Raw genomic sequence first — 20,330 nt, 5'->3', positions numbered from 1 at the left:
ACTTTCATTCCCTTCATTTTCTTTGCATTATATATCTTTGTATTTATTCATGTAACTGTCGGATCCCACCTGGACACCGAAGTACGATGTCTCTCTTTGATGTCTATATTTTTCAGATATGTATTCAACTGATCACTAACCAATAATTATTCCGAACTCACATTGTACTTTCTTTCATATGAATTTGACCCCATATAATGTAGAGAATAATGCAGCAGGCTTTGGTGGAATAGGAAGAAAGCAAGATAGCATCACTATGCTGTACATCCCCAGTTCTGCACCAACAATAAGGGGCTGGAGCTTTCATGGAGTAATACTTTACACGCTTTTACCATTTAACCGAAGAGTGAGACAACTCCCGGGAAACTAGGTTGAGTTAGGTTTTGGATCTCACAATGAGAGTGGATATCACCCCAATCCACTTAGTCGTTAATGTGGCTTACCTAGGTAGGGGCCGGACGTCTACGATGTACTCCACGCGGCCCCCTGTATCATTGTTACATATAAAAGACATGAACACCCAAATAAGTCTAGCTTCACCGTTAGGTTGGAGTTTCCTCGGGGGGCTGTATGATCGGCATGTCAAGCGGCAGAGAAGACGCTAGCAAGTCGGCACGAGTGGTCAGGATTTACAATATATATTGATTGGCTGGCCAGTCCCACAAGCGAAAAGTATCAATGTCCATGTATACTTTGCCAAGTTCAATACGAGTCAGAACCATTGTTACTTCGTATATACATGATTTATAGGAATAGTCTGTTACTAGGCCGCAGTGGCGTGCTGCGGGATGGCTATCCATGCATGATACAGGCTAATGCACAAAGTGGAAGCTTATGTCGATCGCCTTCACGAGGAAATTGAAGGAATATGCCCAACAACGTGGCCAAATATCGTACTAGGCATGCCCGCCGTGCTTTTGCTTTTATGGTCTTGTGTTAGAGTCAGGAGAAGGGTTTGGTGGTCATTAATAGACCCCGAATCGGTTCTTTCGTTGTCTGTTTTTGCTTGATTTCGTTTCGTTTCGTTTTGTTTTTTTGGTTGCTTTTGATTCTCGGAGAACGTCTCCGTCTTTTCTCCTTTATGCGTTTCTCTGCAGTAGTTGGACTATTGTCCACCCTTTCGGTCGTCTTGGCTTCGTAGGTGCACCTCCAGTCTCCGGCGTCTGCTCGGATCTTGATGACACAGAAGACTAACGCCGGAATCCAGTGATCATGGACACCATAAATTGCACAAGCGGTCTTCGGATAACGAGAATTCCGCTACTGAGTATGATTATGTCGTCGTTGGCTCTGGTGCTGGAGGCGGCCCTGTAGCAGCACGATTGGCCATTGCAGGATACAAGGTGCTTCTTCTAGAGGCAGGGGATGACCAGGGAAATGCGACCCAGCAGATTGTCCCCGCCCTGCAACTCCAGTCCACCGAATACGAACCGATGAGATGGGATTATTTCGTGAACCACTACTCCAACTTGACTCGTCAGGAAGAAGACTCCAAGATGACTTATCGGACTCCTGCCGGCGACCTTCATGTTGGAAGCAATGCGCCCAATGGCTCCGAGCCCTTGGGAATTTTATACCCTCGAGCAGGCACTTTGGGGGGATGCTCTGCTCACAATGCCATGATGTAAGCCATATCTTCTCGGTGTCTATTCGACGTGACTATCATATGCTGACCAGTGCCTTGATAGTACTATCTACCCGTACGAGAATGACTGGGAGCAACTGGCCAGTCTCACAGGCAATGATTCATGGTCCGCCTCAAACATGCGACAATACTTTACAAGACTAGAGCGCAACAGATACCTGCCCAGCAGCTTGGTGGGCCACGGATTCGACGGATGGCTCACAACGAGTCTTACAGACTTGCGTCTCGTCATCGAAGACCAAAAGCTTCTGTCCCTGATCCTGGCCGGTGCGACCGCCGCGGGTAAAACACTGTTGGGTAAACTGATCACCACGGTCACGGGCCTTGCAGAAGTCCTGCTGCGCGACCTAAACAACCCCTCCCCCTCACGCGACTACGAGGAGGGTCCATACCAAGTGCCTCTCGCCGTGGATGTTCCCGAGTACAAGCGGACAGGCCCTCGAGAATTCCTCATGAAGACAGTCAACGCTGAGAACCCGGACGGTTCGCGAAAATATCACCTTGATATCCAGCTGAACACCCTGGTAACAAAACTCCGGTTTGATACCACCGGCGCTAAGCCACGGGCTACCGGTGTTGACTATCTTCACGGACAGAGCCTCTACCGCGCAGACCCCCGGGCATCCCAGACATCGTCGAACGGGACACCAGGTAGCGTGAGTGCTGCTCGTGAAGTGATTCTGTCTGCTGGCTCGTTCAACACCCCCCAGCTGCTAAAGCTGAGTGGTATTGGCCCAAAGGAGGAGTTATCCAAACATGGAATTTCAACCCTGGTGGATCTCCCCGGCGTCGGTCGTAATCTTCAGGACCGGTACGAGACAGGCACAGTGGGCAAGTCACCCACTGATTTTGTCCTCACGTCCAAGTGTACCTTTTTGTATTCCCTACCCGACCCCTGTCTCGAACAGTATGAGAACAATCCCCTCTTCAAAGGCACCTATACCACCAATGGAATCGCTATTGCCATCATCCGCAAGTCCTCTGTCGCAGAGGACGAGCCCGATCTATTGATTTCAGGAGCACCCGCCAACTTCCCCGGCTATTATCCCAACTACTCCTACGAAGGTCTCAAAAATGCTCAGCATTGGACCTGGATCACGTTGAAGTCGCGCTCCCGTAATAATGCTGGCACGGTTGAGCTGCGATCTACTAACCCGCGTGATACGCCCCTTATCAACTTCCACTCGTTTGATTCCGGAGTGACTGCAGATGGTGCAGATGAGAAGGATCTTCAGGCTGTGTACGAGGCGATGCAGTTCTCCCGAACGATCTTTGATGACCTTATTCCCCTCGATGGCGGGTTTGAAGAGGTCTGGCCAGGTCCCAATGTCACTACCGAGAGCCAGATGAAAGACTTCATTAAGCGGGAAGCATGGGGCCACCATGCCTGCTGCACTGCCGCTATCGGGGAAGATGGGGATCCTCAGGCTGTGCTGGATTCTGACTTCCGTGTCCGTGGCGTTGACGGGCTGCGTGTTGTGGATGCTTCTGTCTTTCCCAAGATTCCGGGGTACTATATCGCCCTCCCTATTTATATGATCAGTGAGAAGGCTGCTGAGGTTATCATTGCTGATGCTGTATAATATTGGTGCTGGCATCTTGTTTGCAATCCTCATTGGTTGCTTTTCTCTTTCTGTTGTCTGTGACCAATCATCTGCCATTCTTGTATAAGTTCTTTATTGAACATTTCTGATGAGTGCCTGAAACTCTCCTGGCCTCGAGCCTTTATGCAAAGCATACCTGTTGGTACCTTTGTTTTGCACAGGATGACATCTAGTAAAGGACACATCTAGGACATTATAAGAGTAAAATGATAATTTCTACCTCTTAAGGCAATGCCAAGGATTGTATAGTAACACCTGGACACCAAGTAGATGCAAATTATTACCAACCAATTATTCAAATCATATACATCATGCAGCTGTAGCCAGAGCAATAGGTGCAGCAATAAAAGGTTCAATCTCGAATCGCATCTGCGGCGTAGTCGAATCGCACCAAGTGACGATACGAGTGATCTGCATCGTGCCCCTAGGGAACGAAGAAAGGACAAGACAAGCCACAGCTTTACCCAACTTCGTACCGAGTAGTTCTTGATACTCAGCACTACCATGTCTAAATACCATACAATTTACCTCTCCTGCCTGTGACCATCCAACACCAAATCTGGGGTAGAGTTCGTGACGTATATATGCACCTGTCTCTTCATTCCCGATATCGGTAAACACAACATGTCTCAGAGTATTCAAGTTAAAATCAAGCAAGTATTGAGCCCGAGCAACCTCATTCCAATGAGGACCGTTCCCCCTATAAATCCTCTCAGCAACAAGAACACCACGAGCCACCCGATGTTCATATTCGTTAACCTCAAGCGTGTTTGGCCCCAGCTCCCTTCGGAGATATGTATACCGGTATCGCGGACCCCCGCGAGCAATATTCATCGATTCCACATCACCACCTTCTAGCTCCACGGGCTCGACTGAGTAGTACGATTCATCGATTGTCCAAGGCATTGGCTGTGCTTTGTCGGTCATCTCTTCTATAGTTAACGTTGCCGGTTGGATTCGACAACCCGGCTCTTCGGGATCGTCAATCCATGCTTGGTATTGAGCTCCTTTGTTTCTGTACCTCGTGACGTCCTTCATAGTCGGTTCGACCCCGGTTATTACTCGCCCACCTGCAGTGTCGGATGAGCCAGCAAGACGCTGGCGTTTGCTGCCCCTGGATCCGTGAAGACCCCTGTATACGGCATCGGCACGTGCTTGACTATCCAGGGATCGCCGACGTCTTCTGTCGCTTGAATTGGTCGACCCTGATCCTATGGAATATTGGGGTTCTTTGGGTTCTACCGATACATCGTGCATTTCCACGTCTTCAAGGTTCAGATCGAGACTGTCTTCGTCAGCTCCGTTATAGACCTCTTCGTCGGCATTGTATTCACCCGGACCAGACGTACTCACGAAAATAAAGCTTTCTCCTGAATTGGGGAGTGATTCATGATGGGACTTAATGAGGCTGGCACCACTCATCTCGGAAGTAATGCCTTTGTGTGAATTTCTTGTTGCGACGGAAGAAAAGTTATCACCTGATGAAGTCGCGTTATTGGAATCGGCATCACTTACCTCGGGTGGGGTGTCTGTGTCTGTGCAGGAATTGCTGGTTGAGAGGGGATATGGGTCGTCAAATGGAGACTCATCGACAAGTTTCGTCTCACTCATTTCGGGTGTTATTCCTTTGTGAGACCCGCTGGCTCGGGGAGCTTGGGGGTAATAGTCATCGCTGCTATCCTCATCTTCACTGTCGTTTTCATCTTCACTGCCTCGGAGCTGGTTAGCTGGGGCCGCCCCTTTGACCACATTCTTAGGAAGTGGTTGACGCAGGGCGCGTCTTGGTGCCTTTTCCACTGGACGGTTAGGCCGGGCTCCTGAAGGCTGACTGTCGTCGTGGCAATCGCATCGGCGTCTTGGAAAACATCTTAGTGAGTGACGAATCCTCTTCAACATTGTGGTATTCTTTGTGTAAGATATTGAAGTAAGATAAAATGTGTTACTGATGTTCTTGTTGGATAACTGAGGTTGGAGTGAAGACCAGGGGACATGCAAAGGGGAATTATATAGGCAACGCTGAACATTTGAATGGTCTTTATTGAATTTATTGTTAGCTCGTCGTGATCAAGCATGATGTTCACCAGAAATAGGGCCAAGGAATAAAGAGACAAAGAATGAACAATCAACAATCAACAATACCCCGAGGGTCATGGACGAGGGATCCAAACATAGCCTTGGAAGACAATGAGACTCGAAGTGGAGTAGCTTACTTTTGGAAAACAATAGGTCCGAGAATTTCTCAATGATAATGACATGGTATGTTAAAGATAGTAAGCTTGGAACCGACAGAGTTGCAGGAATAGAAGACAAAGAACTCGACTTGGCGTTGTTGAAAGAGTTGCCAATGCCATCTCCTACAGAAACTAAACAATTACATTATGTTGAATTGGATGTATAACCTCTGGTATATCATACTATAGTGGAAGAGAAAACTATGTTTGATTTCCTAATCGGGACGATATGAGACTACATATGTACCTACAACATAGGTACGTGCTGTTCAGCAGCGGGGAGATCTTAAGAGCAATCAATTACTTCATAGACCGAATTCTTTACTTAAGTGTTCATACGACTCTTAGCGGGAAATGAATGAACTAGTAGAAACTTGACATTCTTGATGGGCTCATTCTAGTGGCCTCATATATTTGAATTGTACTTTAGTACAACCCATTCCATCATCATCATCATAGTATATACAGTTGGCAACGTCGCAATAAATTTAATCCATAATTTAAGCATTCTCCTTCTGATCAATAGCACCCTTCTCCTCCGTCCGCATCCACATGTCCACCTCAGCAGCCTCACCCTGAGGCAGGTGACGAGCCATGGAGACAATGTCCCATGTAGTCGGAGCATCGCGAAAGACATGGTTCAGAGCCTCCAGGTTGCGGTTCATGGTCTCGGGGTAGAAGAGGTAAACCGAGATGGGAATGCAGGCAGAGATGACAGCGTACACAATGTAGTACTTGTATCCGATGGTATCGAGCGCGACAGGAGTGATCATGACAACCACGAAGTTCCACAGCCAGTGGTTTCCAGTCGAGATGGCGGACATGGCGACACGGAGACGCATGGGAGCGACTTCGGTACAGTAGAGGAAGTTACCGCCCAGGAAACCAACAGGATAAAACGTGTTGAAAAGGAAGATGAAGACGGCAGAAACAATCGACGCGTTTCTGTTGTCCTTGAAGCTGTTGGTGATGGCGAGGACTATCATGCAGACAGACATACCAGTACCGCTGATCATGAAGATCTTTCGGCGACCGAGTCGGTCGATGGCGAAGAAGGAGATGAAGCTGCAGAAGAACTTCCAGGTCATGGCGCATGAAGACAGAATGCGAGCCAGGTCGCTGCTCATGTTGAGGTTTTCTTCGAAAATTGTCGACACGTATGTCGAGATCAGGTTACCACCACACATCTGCTGGAAGAATTGCAATGCGACGCACAGACAGAACCGGTAGATAAGGCGCTCGTCGTCGGCCTTGCTGGCGGTGAAGATTTCCATGATGGAGGCGCTGTTGACCGTACTCTCGAGGGAGGTCTCGATACCAGCGATTTCAACGCGGACGGCCTCATCATCGTCGGACAGACCCTTGTACGCAGCTAGACTGCTATTGGCCTCCTCGATACGGCCAACTCGCACGAGCCATCGAGGAGACTCGGGAAGCAAGAAGACTGAAAGCACGACGGTGAGGGAGAAGAAGAAGGAAATGGCCAACGGGATACGCCACTGCAGTGCGCCATCGACTTTGCTCAAGCCAAAGTCAATCCAGTTACAGAGGACATAACCCAAACAGATACAGATACCGTCGACGACAACGTGTTGTCCACGATGTTTGGCAGACGTGCACTCGGACTGCCAGACGGGAACGGCAACACTCAATTGACCGACACCGACACCGAGGATGACACGGCCGACGACGAATTGTGGCAGGCCATAAGCCGCAGTCTGCAGCAGTTGGCCGATGATAGTAAGGATACCACCCAGGAAGATAGTCTTGCGGCGGCCGAGTCGGTCACCCAGGAATGTACACGACAAGGCTCCGAATAAAGCACCGATCTGGAAGGATCCGATCACGGTACCCTTGTTTGTGGAGTGTTGCGCGTGCAGGGCACCCTCTGTGTTGATTGTGTCGATCTCGGGGAACACACTGACCCAGCTCTGCAATGAAGCCAAAGGGGCCAGGCCAGACTGGTTATAACCGAAGACGATGAAGGCCGGTGCTACAATGAGCAATGCCTGCGCTACGCTCAGCGCCTTTCCTCGAAATAATGTGAACATGTTGGAGAGTGTCTAGGAAAGGCCACTCTTGAGGGATGAGAGAAACGAAGAGAGAAGGGAGGCCGGTCTTTACATGGGTTTATACCCTGCTTTCGGTCAACCCTTCTCGTGGAGACCCCGCATCACGAAAATTAAAATTCTCTGTGGGATGGAGAATCCCACAGTGGATAGAATATATCATAGCTGCATAGAGTATATCCACCATGGTGGCACCTTTTAATCAAATTTTCGAAAAAAATGTTCGACTGTGACTTGGTCACATCGCCGACTCCACGTAGGGTTGGTCCCGGTGTACAAGGATCCCGCGCCTTCGCCACTCCCGAATCAAAAAGTCGCTTAAATCCGAGCGATTAGGACCGAAGATGCGAGTTAAGTGGCGGGATGATATGGGCTGTCCAGGGCTGATTGGAGGGAATGCCGAATATCGGAGACGGGTTTCCGAACCCATGATCTCCACGTTGAATTATAACACGGGATGGGGAAGGTCGTGTTTGGGGTAAAAAAGTAAAAGGTAAGAAGAACGAATAAGAAATCTCCGAGCAATGCCGGCATAGAACTTCGGTTTGGTTCCGATGCCGCTCATTGCCTAACTCGGGCCGGGCTCGGCTTTGATAGGCCAGTCAAAGGCTTGAGCTAGCCCCAAATGCTTGTCCACCCCTGCCAAGTGCCAAGATATAGTAGATTTGACTTCAAATCTCACCTGGGGATGTTGAGGGGAAATGCACATCTCGGTTACTCTCCGGATTTGTCCGGGCACGCTTTCTTCCAAGGTTACAGATCGTGATTGTGTCATCGAAACGAAAAAGAAAAGGGAAGTCTCAACCTCATCGGGTGACCTACCTAGGTACGTTCTCGCTTATGATATATGTCTGTTGTACTTCGGGGCATTCTTCGGTGGATACTTTCCCGCGTTCTCAGTCTCCGAAAGATGTCCGGGAAATATTGTTGAGAAGACTTGGGCAAGATAGCTCCACACCGTGAACGTATTTGGCTCACCCGCAGAGATTTCAACATTATTTGCGGGGGTCTACTAGGTGTCTAGGATGATAAGGTAGAAACTCTGACCAATAATCAAAGGGTGAATTGTGTAAGGGTCAGCGAAATTTGTCTAATGGCCAAAATGAAAAAATTTGTTCGCATCTACACCGCATATCTAGGTAGCTTCCAAGGTTGGAGCCTCATCCAGCTCTAACCTACCCGAGTAGGATATTTCTGGTGTTTCTTTGTCTCTCGTGAAGCGCTTACATTATTTGCATCTATCGAATCCGATTGTTGACCAGAAATACATAGACCCATCCGGCTAATCCCCGGTCATGTTCCAGAATTTTATTCACCTACGATGGATATGGATGCATAAGTCGGAGAAAACCCTACATCGGTTAGGCACGGATTACATTTGCCGTCTGAGTCGTTCCGGTCTCGGTAATTCTGAGCCCTTCCCAGGTGGAGGATTCATATTATTAATAATTCGAATTGGCCCCGGAGACTAAACGCGTCATATCCATGTGGTTTCTGTGCGTGGCCCAGTTTCCCCCTATGGAGCACGACATTTGAGGTTCGACTTTCATTTCCCTTCATTAACTCAATGTACCATCTTATCCTGTCTCGACTCATCTACGGAGTACAATGAGACAGTATCGCCTGCTACAAGCTCCCGGGTCTTGGAAGATATCATCCAAATTGCATTAACCCTGGTAAGAGTCTCTGCCAAGGCATATAAGGCTATTCGGGTAAATACGATTTGGGGGCGAATTAAGCACAAACCTTGGCATTTTCCCGAGAGTCAAATCCCACTTGGAGGGCACCTGGGCACTTTCAAGGTTCAGAGTCTAATGTAAACTCCGATCCTTTATTCTCCTCATACAACGTACGGAGTACAAGTCTGGTATGTCTCTATTCTTTAATTCATGTAGCAAAGGCATTGTCTCTGCTTCTTTTAATGTCAGACCACTTTCTGGTCCCTTTCCCCAATCTTGGAATTCGAACTACCCTCTTGTGTTGTTAGAAAACCAAAATATATTCCGAATATAAAACGACACTCCATCTACAACATATGATTAAAGATATTACATTGAAAGTTAATGAGATCGTCGGCTACAGGATTCAACTGTGCACATGAATATAACAGCTAGCAGAAGAGATACCGCATGGTATACCGTTCGAGGCTCGAGAAAGCTGACATCATAATATTAGCAGCCTGGTCCTGCACTCCCGAGGTGCAAGGCTAGAATTACCTGTCGGTTCTACCTTACCTAGCCAGCGTGGCCATGTCAATATCTACTTCAGCTATGTATCTCTCTTTGGGCTGATCTAGCTCTGTTGTGGGCGTAAATTTGACTAGATCGTCAACTATATTTGAACAACCATATCAACTAAACGCCGGTGTATACCTGGGCAAGTGACCACAGCCAGTTTCATCGAGTAGGCCTTGACCGCCTAGTATCTCTATGATTCCATTTCCACGGCCCGGTTCTTAAGCCCGATAAAGTGGGCAGAATAAAAGGCGGTCGGGAATCAACGAATTATAGTTTGTCTGGTGCTGAGATGACCTCAGCTTGGCAATTAATTTCTCGCTCGTCTTTACCCTACCACACGAGTTCACATTGTTGCAGACCACAATGGACCCCCAAGAAGATACCGTACCAACCGAGCCCTTATTTCGTCCAGCGAAAAAGCGCAAGTTCATGCGACGGCGTGCCGATCCTGAGCTCGCAGACACCGAAGAGGCCGATAATCAAGATGACAATCCCAGCGCCTCGCAAGCTCCAGGGAGCAGTAATATTCGGCGGCCACGCGCAGTTCGAAAGGGTGGCATTGGGTTTTCTACCGCATCACGACTAGGAGATGATCAGGCCCAGCAAGTGGCGCTAGTACCAGCAGTCGGAGAAACCGAGGACGAGAAGATACGAGCAATGAATGAACGTTTCACAGGATATACCGGTCAGACAGTGGATGTTGACAAGCACATGTACGAATCCTTTCCTTCAACTGATCGTCCCGCTTCGTTTGATGTGGGCTAACGAGATAAGGATGGCATTCATAGATTCCGAGATGGCTAAGCGCTACCAGCCTGAATCAAATGCGGATCATTCAGGCCCCAACCAACCAACCCAAGCGGAAGTCGCCGGGGGGCTGTCAGTGTCTGGACACCAGACTCGCGAACCTGCGTCGCTAGGAAAACTCCACGAAATCGACCTCGGCCAAGAAGCCACATTGCGAAATATTGCGCGGACAGAAGCCGCGACTCGCCAAATGACCGAGAAGGGAGAATTGCCGAAATCAGCAGATCACGCTACTTCAGAGACGGGTCGCCCTGGTCAAGATGGCAAGTCATGGCGCAATCGCAAGCAGAGGACAGAGGCAGACATCGCAAGAGATCGTCTTGTGGAGGAGGTACTACGTGAGAGCAAATGTGTGTGGAATTTAAATGGAAATCTTACATGGTCTGTGTCGTTTCTAACACTCTGTTATAGTGGAAATTTACGATGAACATGAGGAGGAAACCCAGATGGATGACCAACAGGCTGCCGATGACCGAGTTGCTGAGCAGTTCAGGCGAGACTTTATGGATGCGATGCAGTCTCGGCGTCGGACTCGGCCCGCAGCAAAACCGGTGGCCAATGTTGAGGGGCCTCGGGGTCCGAAGCTTGGGGGCAGTCGCAGTGCGAGAGCTGCAATGCGGGAAAAAGAAGCACAGGCGGGAAAGAAATGATTATTATTCTCGTCTGAAACGGCTGGTTTCTTTTGATATGTACTTTTATGTACTTGGTCCTCTGAGACATGTGATGTGTTTTTACTCGATATGCATACGATACCATAATGACTTTGCGCCAATGCTATTTCTGACTATCTTTTTGGAGGGCTACTGACTAAGTCACAGGCGGGTTCCAATCGCGGGTGATCTACAATTTGGGGCCAATTATCTTTATCCTTCTGGCTTCCATCCCCAGGAAGGGATGAGGACATTGTAGTATTATTTCAAGCATAAGGTCTGCAGGATCATCCCAAACCAACTAGATATTCAATTTAGAAAGGCCTTGCTTTGGCAAAGGCAAAAGTCGACTAAACGACTGACTATTTTTGGTGACTAGTTATATATATTTCTAGTGACATGCCAGGCAAGTGTTGCATACACCCCAATAAGCCGAATGATTATTTCGTCTAGACGTCAAATTAACATACAAGGGCATCAGGACGTGAGAACGACCTTAAAGAAAAAAGTGAAATAGAAATATCTTCAATGTTCAATGTTGTTGTTGGGTGCATCGTTCAGTACCTAGGTATATATCATCTTTGCTCTGTTGCAGGTTGTACCTCATCAACTTACCTTTACTTTCTCATATGGCCTTCCGATATGGACAGATACTCTGTATATCTCCAATATTTAATCATAAAAATGATCTAGGGCCCAGGACGTGCCATATGTAAGGTCCTGAAACTACCTTAGTCAGCACGCAGGTCCACTTGGGATGACTAAGCTTGATCGTGAACTGCCCGTTTGGGCCCAAAGCCAAAGCTACACCCGCACCAAAAAGACCCGCCCTTCTCCTGCCTCCAACCAGCCCCTCTGATTGTCCGTCCGATACGCATGGTCACGTCTTGATTTCTCTCCAGGCGACTTAATTCAAAATATTCACATGATCATTGTGACAGCTACCGCCCTTATCCTAGATATACCTGCACGACTTTCGCGATGAACTCTTCTAACCCACCTCAAGCTGCCGAGTATGGTGGAGGTATGTGATCCCAGATATGCCATCCCAATTGCGCCTGCTATTGCAATCCCAAAGAACTCTTAGACGCCACTTAATGCGCAAGACACTAATTATCGCACTGTAGATGAGGTGTCGGCTATTGTCCTAGACCCAGGATATTCAACCACCCGCGCGGGCTTTGCTGGTGAAGATGCTCCCAAGTCACTGATCCCAACCTACTATGGGAAATACAACGCCGACGGCCAAGAGAAGCTCGTATTTGGCGACGACGTATTCGTTACCCCACGCCCCGGTCTGTCCATCCACAACCCGATTGGCAAGGATGGAATCGTCGAGGATTGGGATATGGCAGAGAGAGTCTGGGAGCACTCATTCACGTCGCGACTCACCGGCACGAAAGCGGGCAACCCCTTCCAGAACGGATTAAACGACGTTTCCCCGGACGAGCTCCCTACGGAAATGGAGGTGGAGTCAGAGGAGAAGCCTTTGTCGGACAGCCCATTGTTGATGACAGAGCCTGGATGGAACCCAGCAAAGGCACGCGAAAAGACCATTGAAATCGCAATGGAGAAATGGGATACCCCGGCCTTTTATCTGGCGCGCAGTGGTGTTCTTGCTGCGTACGTATATCAGGCCTACTGTAACATGTCTACCATTTGCTGATCCAATTCCATGCGCAGTTTCGCTTCCGGCAAGGCCTCCGCCCTTGTTATTGACATTGGAGCTTCCAACCTCTCTGTTACCCCGATCCACGACGGCATGATCCTGAAACGGGGCGTTCAGCACTCTCCGTTGGGCGGTGAATACATCTCGTCGCAGATCAGGGCAATCTTCAAGGCCAACACCCCACAACCCATCACAATCACGCCGCATTACCTTATCAGCTCGAAGTCGGCTGTCGAAGCCGGCCAACCGGCCCAAGCTAAATACAAGACCTTCCCCGCGGACAAGGCACCCGATGCGTCGTACCGTGCTCTCCTCGAGGAGCGCACACTGTCCGAATTCAAGGAATGTGTTGTCCAGGTTTGGCCCGGGCCTACAAGGCTCTCAGCCCCCAGTGCCACGGGCGTCTCCAACGAAGATATGGCTCGAACTACCCCCGGTCGCCCATTCGAGTTCCCGGATGGGTACAACCAAGTCTTCGGCGTCGACCGTTTCCGCGCCGTGGAATCTCTGTTCGATGCCAAGGCTGCCATTCCCGACCCCGACTCGTCTTTCCCTCCCCCAACACCCGCGCAGACTATCCCGGAACTCGTCAAGGCTTCTTTGGCTGGTGTTGACGTCGACCTCCGGCCCCACCTGCTGGCTAATGTCGTTGTGACTGGTGGATCCAGCTTGCTTTATGGCTTCACTGATCGTCTGAACCACGAACTGATGCAGATGTTCCCTGGCCCCAGGGTGCGTGTCACTGCTCCCGGTAACACCTCTGAGCGACGCTTCGGTTCCTGGATTGGAGGAAGTATCCTGGCTAGTTTGGGAACTTTCCACCAGATGTGGATCTCTAAGAAGGAATACGAGGAGCACGGACCGAACATTGTAGAAAAACGTTGCAAGTGATCCCATTCTTCGCATTTCACTCGTTTGTTTTTTTGCTTTGATGTTACGGGCGTTACTGCGCTACTTTGGGCGCTTCAAAGGGTTTTGAGCAACTCCGGATCTGGCCCATCTGCAATTGAAGGGCCTACCAAACTGATCTAGATATTTTGTGTACGACTAATGCCACTTTATTTGATTTGTCTGAGAATAATAAGCAGGACATGGTATATTCCACACAAGCAGTGTCGATCAGTATGGTGTAGCTATGATATTGCAATTATCTACGGAATTATTTTTCCGGCTTTCATACAATCATCCACAATATGTGATTAATGTGAGATGCCCATTGGCGGGGATGCGTATTCTGCATCGATGCGTTGGCAGCCAACACATCAGTGGTCCGTGTTTCATTTTATTTATGTTGGCCATGCCCAGGTTGGACTTTCTGTCAATTTCCCCCTATGAACATTGCCGAAACATTCTATTACATATCGATCCAGGAAAGAAATCAGGGGGAAAAGAGATGAAGAAAAGGAACAGAGATCAAACAAAGCGCACATGACCATTAACATACATCATCATCAGGGACTCGAGAATCCATGAGCAACAAGGAAAAAAAGACAACATCGTCAACATCGTTACATCCGAGGCTGCGGGCCAAACATGCTAGAGTCTACGGGATATGAAACAATCAAAATGCGAGACAGTTGAGGGTATGAAAAACAAAAGGGATATCGCGAGTCAAGGTCCAAGGTCAATGCTGGCAGACAGAGGAACAGCATCCTCATCGACTAGCTCGAGCAATGAGCCAGTGCAGGACAGCGTCAAGATTGGTCTCCTCCTTGGCGCTGATACCATAACAGCTTACTTCGCGATGAGTGATAGATTTCAAATCCATCGCCTCGATGATCTCATCAATAGACAGCTTGTCTGGAAGATCGGACTTGTTCCCGAGGACCAGGAGGGGGATGCTATGCAGCGTGGGCTTTTTCATCAGGTCGTGAAGTTCTTCTGTCGCTACTGGGAGTGCAGCGCGGTCTGCTGCATCCACGATATACCTTTGCTTTGGTTAGTATGCCAACCGGAAGGGGGAGAGGACACTGGAAAGGAGGAAATGAGGAAATAAGCCAGTCTTACACGATCGCGTTGACGCCCCGACAATAGCGTTCCCACATCGGCCGAAATCGAGGTTGCCCGCCCAGATCCCAGCTGCGGGGATGTAATTAGCGCCGCCGTGCTTGATCGGGAAGGATGAACATACCATTTCAAAGTCACATGGCCTTTCTGCACTCTTTTGGTGTTGAATCCGATTGTCGGGATGGAGCTATAAGGAATAGGAATCAGGACATGGGTCCAGATGAGTTCTCAGATGTGAGACCATCTATAACTTACTCGACAGTGAACTCCCCACCCTGTTATGGTCAGCCGGGGGACCCATAAGGACATTATCAGATCGACTTACCGCCAACACACGCAGCAGAGAAGACTTGCCGGCATTCTGAAGACCGATCATGGTGACATCCATCTCACTGGCCCTGTATGGAGTCTTAGCTGGGCTTCATCTGCGGGGACGGGCCGTGGTCTCCCGAGAACTGCATCTATCAAACGGCCCACTTACCAGAACATCCTCAGAAGCCAGTCATAGATAGCACGAAATATGCCGGCCATGACGAAGAGAGATATGGAAAAAGGAAAGGGGGGAAGAACAAGAATAAGAAAAAGAGAAAAGAGACAGTATAGTAGAATAAGAACCAAAAAAGAAAGAAGGCCAGAACAGATGAAGAGAAAGCCTGTGGAAAAAGCTCAGGATGACAAAAGCCAGAGAATGCCCAGGTGGGGTCAACCTTGTTAACTGCGCAACTTGATATTTCTTGTTGATCTCTTGATTCGAGACAGATAGAAAAAGCAAGAGGAAAAGGTTAGAAAGAAAAAGAAAGAAAGGAAAAAAAAAGAAAGATCGTCACACCGTAACAAACCCAGAAACAACAATTTAGGCCTATTATTAGAGGGAAAGGAAGTTTTAAGGGGATAACTGCCGGCAGATGTCAATAGGAAAAGGATATTGGATCTACATATGTACTATTTTCTATGGAGAATTGACCGATCTACCTACACACATGACCCGAGGGCGCTTAGCCTCCTCAAAATGGAGGGGGTTTCAATGGCGTTGTGCAGCATATTCAGCCCGTGTGGCGTTTACAAAAAGGTTTGAAAGGTTTCCACATTCCTGGTGATGTTGCAAGTTTAATCTAAAGTTTACTAGGATTAGGGGGTTCAAGAGCATGTCAGGAACTTGCAGTTGAACTAGAGTTTTAGTAGGGACAGATGGGATGAACGGGGCATGAACCTCTTAAAACGTCGAACTTTTGGAAACCTCAATTGGGCGCCTCAGGCCATAATGCATATCACCACGTGATGATAAGCATCCGGCTCCACCCTCGAAAAATTTCCCCAAGCAGAACAGGCCTTCTCGTCTTTTGGCAGCCTGCCATTGTCGGTTGAATTCCTGTGGTCTCATGGCTGTATGATATTGGGCGGAGGAATCGAACCGATATTGTCACGTTTTTTTATCTTTACATTGACGGTCACATTTATTGTGCCGTTCAGTCCATCTTTTTTTTTTTTTTCCTATACCGCATCAACCGGCTTTTGAGAGCTGCGATTTTCCATCATGGCTCCCGCAGCCACAGATACCCAGTGGTCAGTCGAATACGACACCCTGCGACGGGAGAACCTGTTCAGGAATCCTCCCACGGATCACACGGCTTATCCATCGCTGGCCGAGTCGATTCGACCGCATATCGATTCCTTCAATGCTCTCTTCGAGGACAGCAAGATCCTCGAGGCAGGATTGAGGGATATCGGTACCAAGACCTTCCTCGATGGTGAACTAGAAACATATGAGCAGAAGAAGGCCCGCCAAGCAGAAGGCGTTCGCCCGCCTAAGCGGAATCGCTTGAACGTCCGCGTGCGTGAAATCTTCCTCGAAAAGCCTACCCTGCCCCCCACCAACAAATACACCACCCGAAACCGTGAAATCTACCCCTCGGAATGTCGAGAGCGCCACGCGACGTACCGTGGTAAGCTCCGCGCTCGCCTCGAGTACCAGGTCAATAATGGAGACTGGATGGAGTCTGTCCGCGAGCTGGGTAATGTCCCCATCATGGTGCGCACCAACCGGTGTCACCTCGAAAAGGCCACCCCCGACGAGCTAGTTCGACACAAGGAAGAATCGGAGGAACTGGGCGGTTTCTACATCGTCAACGGTAACGAGAAGCTCATTCGTATGCTGATCGTCGGCAAGCGCAACTACCCCATGTCCATTATTCGTGGTTCTTTCGTCAAGCGTGGTCAGACCTACACGAAGTTCGGTGTTCAAATACGATCCGTCCGTCCCGATCAGACTTCGCAGACCAACGTGCTTCACTACCTCTCCGATGGAAACGTCACCTTCCGTTTCTCATGGCGCAAGAATGAATACCTTATCCCCGTGATGATGATTCTCAAGGCACTTGCCGAGACCAACGACCGCGAAATCTTTGAGGCCATTGTCGGTGCCGCTTCCTCCAAGGGCATGTCCAACACTTTCGTCACGGACCGTGTCGAGCTTTTGTTGAGAACCTACCACGCCTACCAGAAGCACAGCCAGTACGATTGTCGATCTCACCTGGGCAAGGCTTTCCGACCTGTGCTCGGGGTGCCCGCTGACATGCCCGATGAGGAAGTTGGCACAGAGTTCCTCCGCAAGGTTGTTCTGCCCCATCTTGGCAATGAGAATGTCACCGAGTCGCAAGATTGGGACAAGTTCAAGTTGATTACCTTTATGATTCGCAAGCTTTACTCTACTGTTGCAGGAGACTGTGCTCCTGACAATCCCGATGCCGTCTCCAACCAAGAGATTCTGCTTGGTGGCTTCCTTTACGGAATGATTCTTAAGGAACGTATTGAGGAGTGGCTCCGTTCATTCGGTCCCATTGCCCGCGACTGGTCCATCCGTAACAATGGCGCAAAGTTCACCGATGAAGCATTTGAACGAGACTTCCTTTCCAAGATCGTCAAGCGATCAAACGAGAACATTGGTAATGCGCTCGAATACTTCCTTTCCACCGGTAACTTGGTCAGTCCTACGGGTCTTGATTTGCAACAAACTTCAGGTTACACCGTCATTGCAGAGAAGATCAACTTCTACCGTTTCATCAGTCATTTCCGCATGATTCACCGTGGTAGTTTCTTCGCTCAGTTGAAGACCACCACTGTCCGCAAACTGCTACCAGAAAGTTGGGGCTTCCTTTGCCCCGTTCACACTCCTGATGGATCGCCTTGCGGTCTGCTCAACCATTTGTCGCACAAATGTTTAATCGCCACAGACAACCTGGATGTATCTCATCTGCCTCGCACTTTGGTTCAGCTCGGTGTCCGGTCTGAGTCTTCAGTGGCTCTGGACGAGAGCGTGGTCGTTCAGTTGGATGGCCGAATCATTGGTTACTGCTCGCCCAAGCAGGCCCAGAGAATCGCCGATACCATCCGGTACTGGAAGGTCGAAGGCAAAAACAACATCCCTCGTGAATTGGAAGTTGGATATATTCCCAACTCAAGCGGCGGTCAATACCCAGGTGTCTACATGTTCTCCCAATCAGCGAGAATGTACCGCCCTGTCAAGTATCTGGCGCTGGATAAGCTGGATTACGTCGGACCATTCGAGCAGCCCTTCATGGAGATTGCCTGTGTGGAGTCTGACTTGATCCCCGGTCTTTCGACCCATATCGAGTTCACGCCCACGAACATCCTCTCCATCGTCGCGAACATGACCCCCTTCTCCGACTACAACCAATCTCCACGTAACATGTACCAGTGTCAGATGAGCAAACAAACCATGGGTACGCCCGGTACCTCAATTGCTCACCGTACCGACAACAAGCTGTACCGCATCCAAACGGGTCAAACGCCAATTGTGCGGCCACCTCTCTACAACGCTTACGGTCTGGACAACTTCCCCAACGGTATGAATGCAGTTGTGGCTATTATCTCCTACACCGGATACGACATGGACGATGCTATGATTATCAACAAGTCCGCACACGAACGTGGCTTCGGTCACGGTACAGTCTACAAGACCAAGGTCGTCACTTTAGCCGAGAACGACTCCCGCCGGAACAAGTCCAAGCGGGAGGTCACTAAGCTGTTCGGATTCGCCCCCGGCGACGAGATCAAAGACCAGGTGCGCAACACCATCGACGAAGATGGAATGCCGCACCTGGGTGCTCGTGTTAAGGAAGGCGATAAGATCGCGGCCTGGCACAATGTCCGCTTTGATCCCGCCTCCGACTCGTACGTCAACGTCGATGGAGTCACCCACTATATGAAATACAAGGATGCCGAGGAAGGCTACGTCGATAGCATCCGCATCATGGGTTCCGAGTCTGGCAACGAGCCTGCTCAATCGCTCAGCATCAAGTACCGCATTCCCCGAAAGCCCGTCATTGGTGACAAGTTCTCGTCTCGTCACGGTCAGAAGGGTGTTTTGTCTCAGCTCTGGCCTGCAGTCGACATGCCCTTCTCCGAGAGCGGCATGCAGCCCGATCTGATCATCAACCCTCACGCTTTCCCATCCCGTAAGTTCCACTTTCTCTTAACACCAAGTATATTCAGCCATCTAACCCATCTCAGGTATGACAATCGCTCAAATGATCGAGTCCATGGCCGGCAAAGCCGGTGCCATGCACGGTCTCCCGCAAGACTCCACTCCCTTCCAATTCTCCGAAGAAAACACCGCAACCGACTACTTCGGCGAGCAGCTCCGCAAAGCCGGCTACAACTACTACGGCAACGAGCCGTTGTACAGCGGTGTCACGGGCCGCGAGTTCTCCGCCGACATCTACATGGGTCTGGTCTACTACCAGCGTCTCCGTCACATGGTGAACGACAAGTTCCAAGTGCGTACGACTGGACCCGTCAACGCGCTCACGGGCCAGCCCGTGAAGGGTCGTGCGAAGGGTGGTGGTATCCGTGTCGGAGAGATGGAGCGTGATTCGCTCATTGCTCACGGTGCGGCCTTCTTGCTGCAGGATCGTCTCATGAACTGCTCCGACGCCCAGCATACCTGGATCTGTCGCTGCTGTGGCTCCTTCCTGTCTACGCAAGTTGCTGTTTCCGGCTCGTCCCGCTCCCGCACTGCTATCAACCCGGGTGCTGCGGCTGCTGCTGCCAAGGTTGCTCCTAACCAGCAGAGCGCTAATGCTCATGCTGGTGCTGCAATTGGTGCTGTGGGCGGTGTCAATGGGTTTGTGCGCTGCCGTCGTTGTGCCCGTGAGGCTACCTTCGATGACTCCCGTGCTGATGTCTGGGAAGATGGTGATGGACACCGCTACGTCGGCGGTGACGATGTTACCATCGTTGCTGTGCCTGGTGTACTGCGGTACTTGGATGTCGAATTGGCGGCCATGGGTATCAGGATGAAGTTCTTGGTGAATAACTGATATATCGGTCTCTTTAGGATCTAAAAATTGTTTCCTTGTTTCAATGTCATAGGTGGCGTATACCTGGTTTAA

The 20,330-nt window shown here is 49.6% G+C and overlaps 7 protein-coding genes across 7 annotated transcripts; 4 read left to right on the top strand and 3 right to left on the bottom strand.

Annotated features, from left to right (window-relative positions):
* Positions 1-1,081: 1,081 nt before the first annotated feature.
* N7525_005455 (GMC family oxidoreductase) lies at positions 1,082-3,228 on the top strand (the record flags this gene model as incomplete). Its single annotated transcript, XM_002564749.1, has 3 exons — positions 1,082-1,137; positions 1,208-1,624; positions 1,689-3,228. The coding sequence occupies 3 exons, from the start codon at positions 1,082-1,084 to the stop codon at positions 3,226-3,228; spliced, it is 2,013 nt and encodes a 670-aa protein (XP_002564795.1).
* Positions 3,229-3,558: 330 nt separating this feature from the next.
* N7525_005454 (uncharacterized protein) lies at positions 3,559-5,145 on the bottom strand (the record flags this gene model as incomplete). Its single annotated transcript, XM_002564750.1, has 1 exon — positions 3,559-5,145. One exon carries the CDS (start codon positions 5,143-5,145, stop codon positions 3,559-3,561), a length of 1,587 nt encoding a protein of 528 aa, XP_002564796.1.
* An 835-nt stretch (positions 5,146-5,980) lies between these two features.
* Positions 5,981-7,531, bottom strand: N7525_005453 (sugar porter family MFS transporter; the record flags this gene model as incomplete). The annotated part of the gene is made up of 1 exon (XM_002564751.1): positions 5,981-7,531. The coding sequence occupies one exon, from the start codon at positions 7,529-7,531 to the stop codon at positions 5,981-5,983; it is 1,551 nt and encodes a 516-aa protein (XP_002564797.1).
* A 2,618-nt stretch (positions 7,532-10,149) lies between these two features.
* N7525_005452 (telomere length and silencing 1 family protein) lies at positions 10,150-11,243 on the top strand (the record flags this gene model as incomplete). Its single annotated transcript, XM_061213406.1, has 3 exons — positions 10,150-10,499; positions 10,561-10,943; positions 11,005-11,243. The coding sequence occupies 3 exons, from the start codon at positions 10,150-10,152 to the stop codon at positions 11,241-11,243; spliced, it is 972 nt and encodes a 323-aa protein (XP_061070427.1).
* A 961-nt stretch (positions 11,244-12,204) lies between these two features.
* N7525_005451 (actin family protein) lies at positions 12,205-13,803 on the top strand (the record flags this gene model as incomplete). Its single annotated transcript, XM_002564754.2, has 3 exons — positions 12,205-12,267; positions 12,371-12,866; positions 12,927-13,803. The coding sequence occupies exons 1-3, from the start codon at positions 12,225-12,227 to the stop codon at positions 13,801-13,803; spliced, it is 1,416 nt and encodes a 471-aa protein (XP_002564800.2). The 5' UTR covers positions 12,205-12,224.
* Positions 13,804-14,566: 763 nt separating this feature from the next.
* N7525_005450 (ADP-ribosylation factor-like protein) lies at positions 14,567-15,450 on the bottom strand (the record flags this gene model as incomplete). The annotated part of the gene is made up of 6 exons (XM_002564755.2): positions 14,567-14,840; positions 14,920-14,991; positions 15,044-15,106; positions 15,175-15,194; positions 15,245-15,317; positions 15,401-15,450. 6 exons carry the CDS (start codon positions 15,448-15,450, stop codon positions 14,567-14,569), a joined length of 552 nt encoding a protein of 183 aa, XP_002564801.1.
* Positions 15,451-16,453: 1,003 nt separating this feature from the next.
* Positions 16,454-20,258, top strand: N7525_005449 (DNA-directed RNA polymerase I core subunit RPA135; the record flags this gene model as incomplete). Its single annotated transcript, XM_002564756.2, has 2 exons — positions 16,454-19,394; positions 19,450-20,258. 2 exons carry the CDS (start codon positions 16,454-16,456, stop codon positions 20,256-20,258), a joined length of 3,750 nt encoding a protein of 1,249 aa, XP_002564802.1.
* Between the last annotated feature and the right edge of the window lie 72 nt (positions 20,259-20,330).

The sequence above is a fragment of the Penicillium rubens genome (genome assembly GCF_028828025.1).
Source record: "Penicillium rubens strain IBT 27055 chromosome Unknown utg000002l_segment0_segment0, whole genome shotgun sequence".
NCBI classification, from domain to species: domain Eukaryota; kingdom Fungi; phylum Ascomycota; class Eurotiomycetes; order Eurotiales; family Aspergillaceae; genus Penicillium; species Penicillium rubens.
This window is presented reverse-complemented; position numbering and strand designations above follow the sequence as displayed.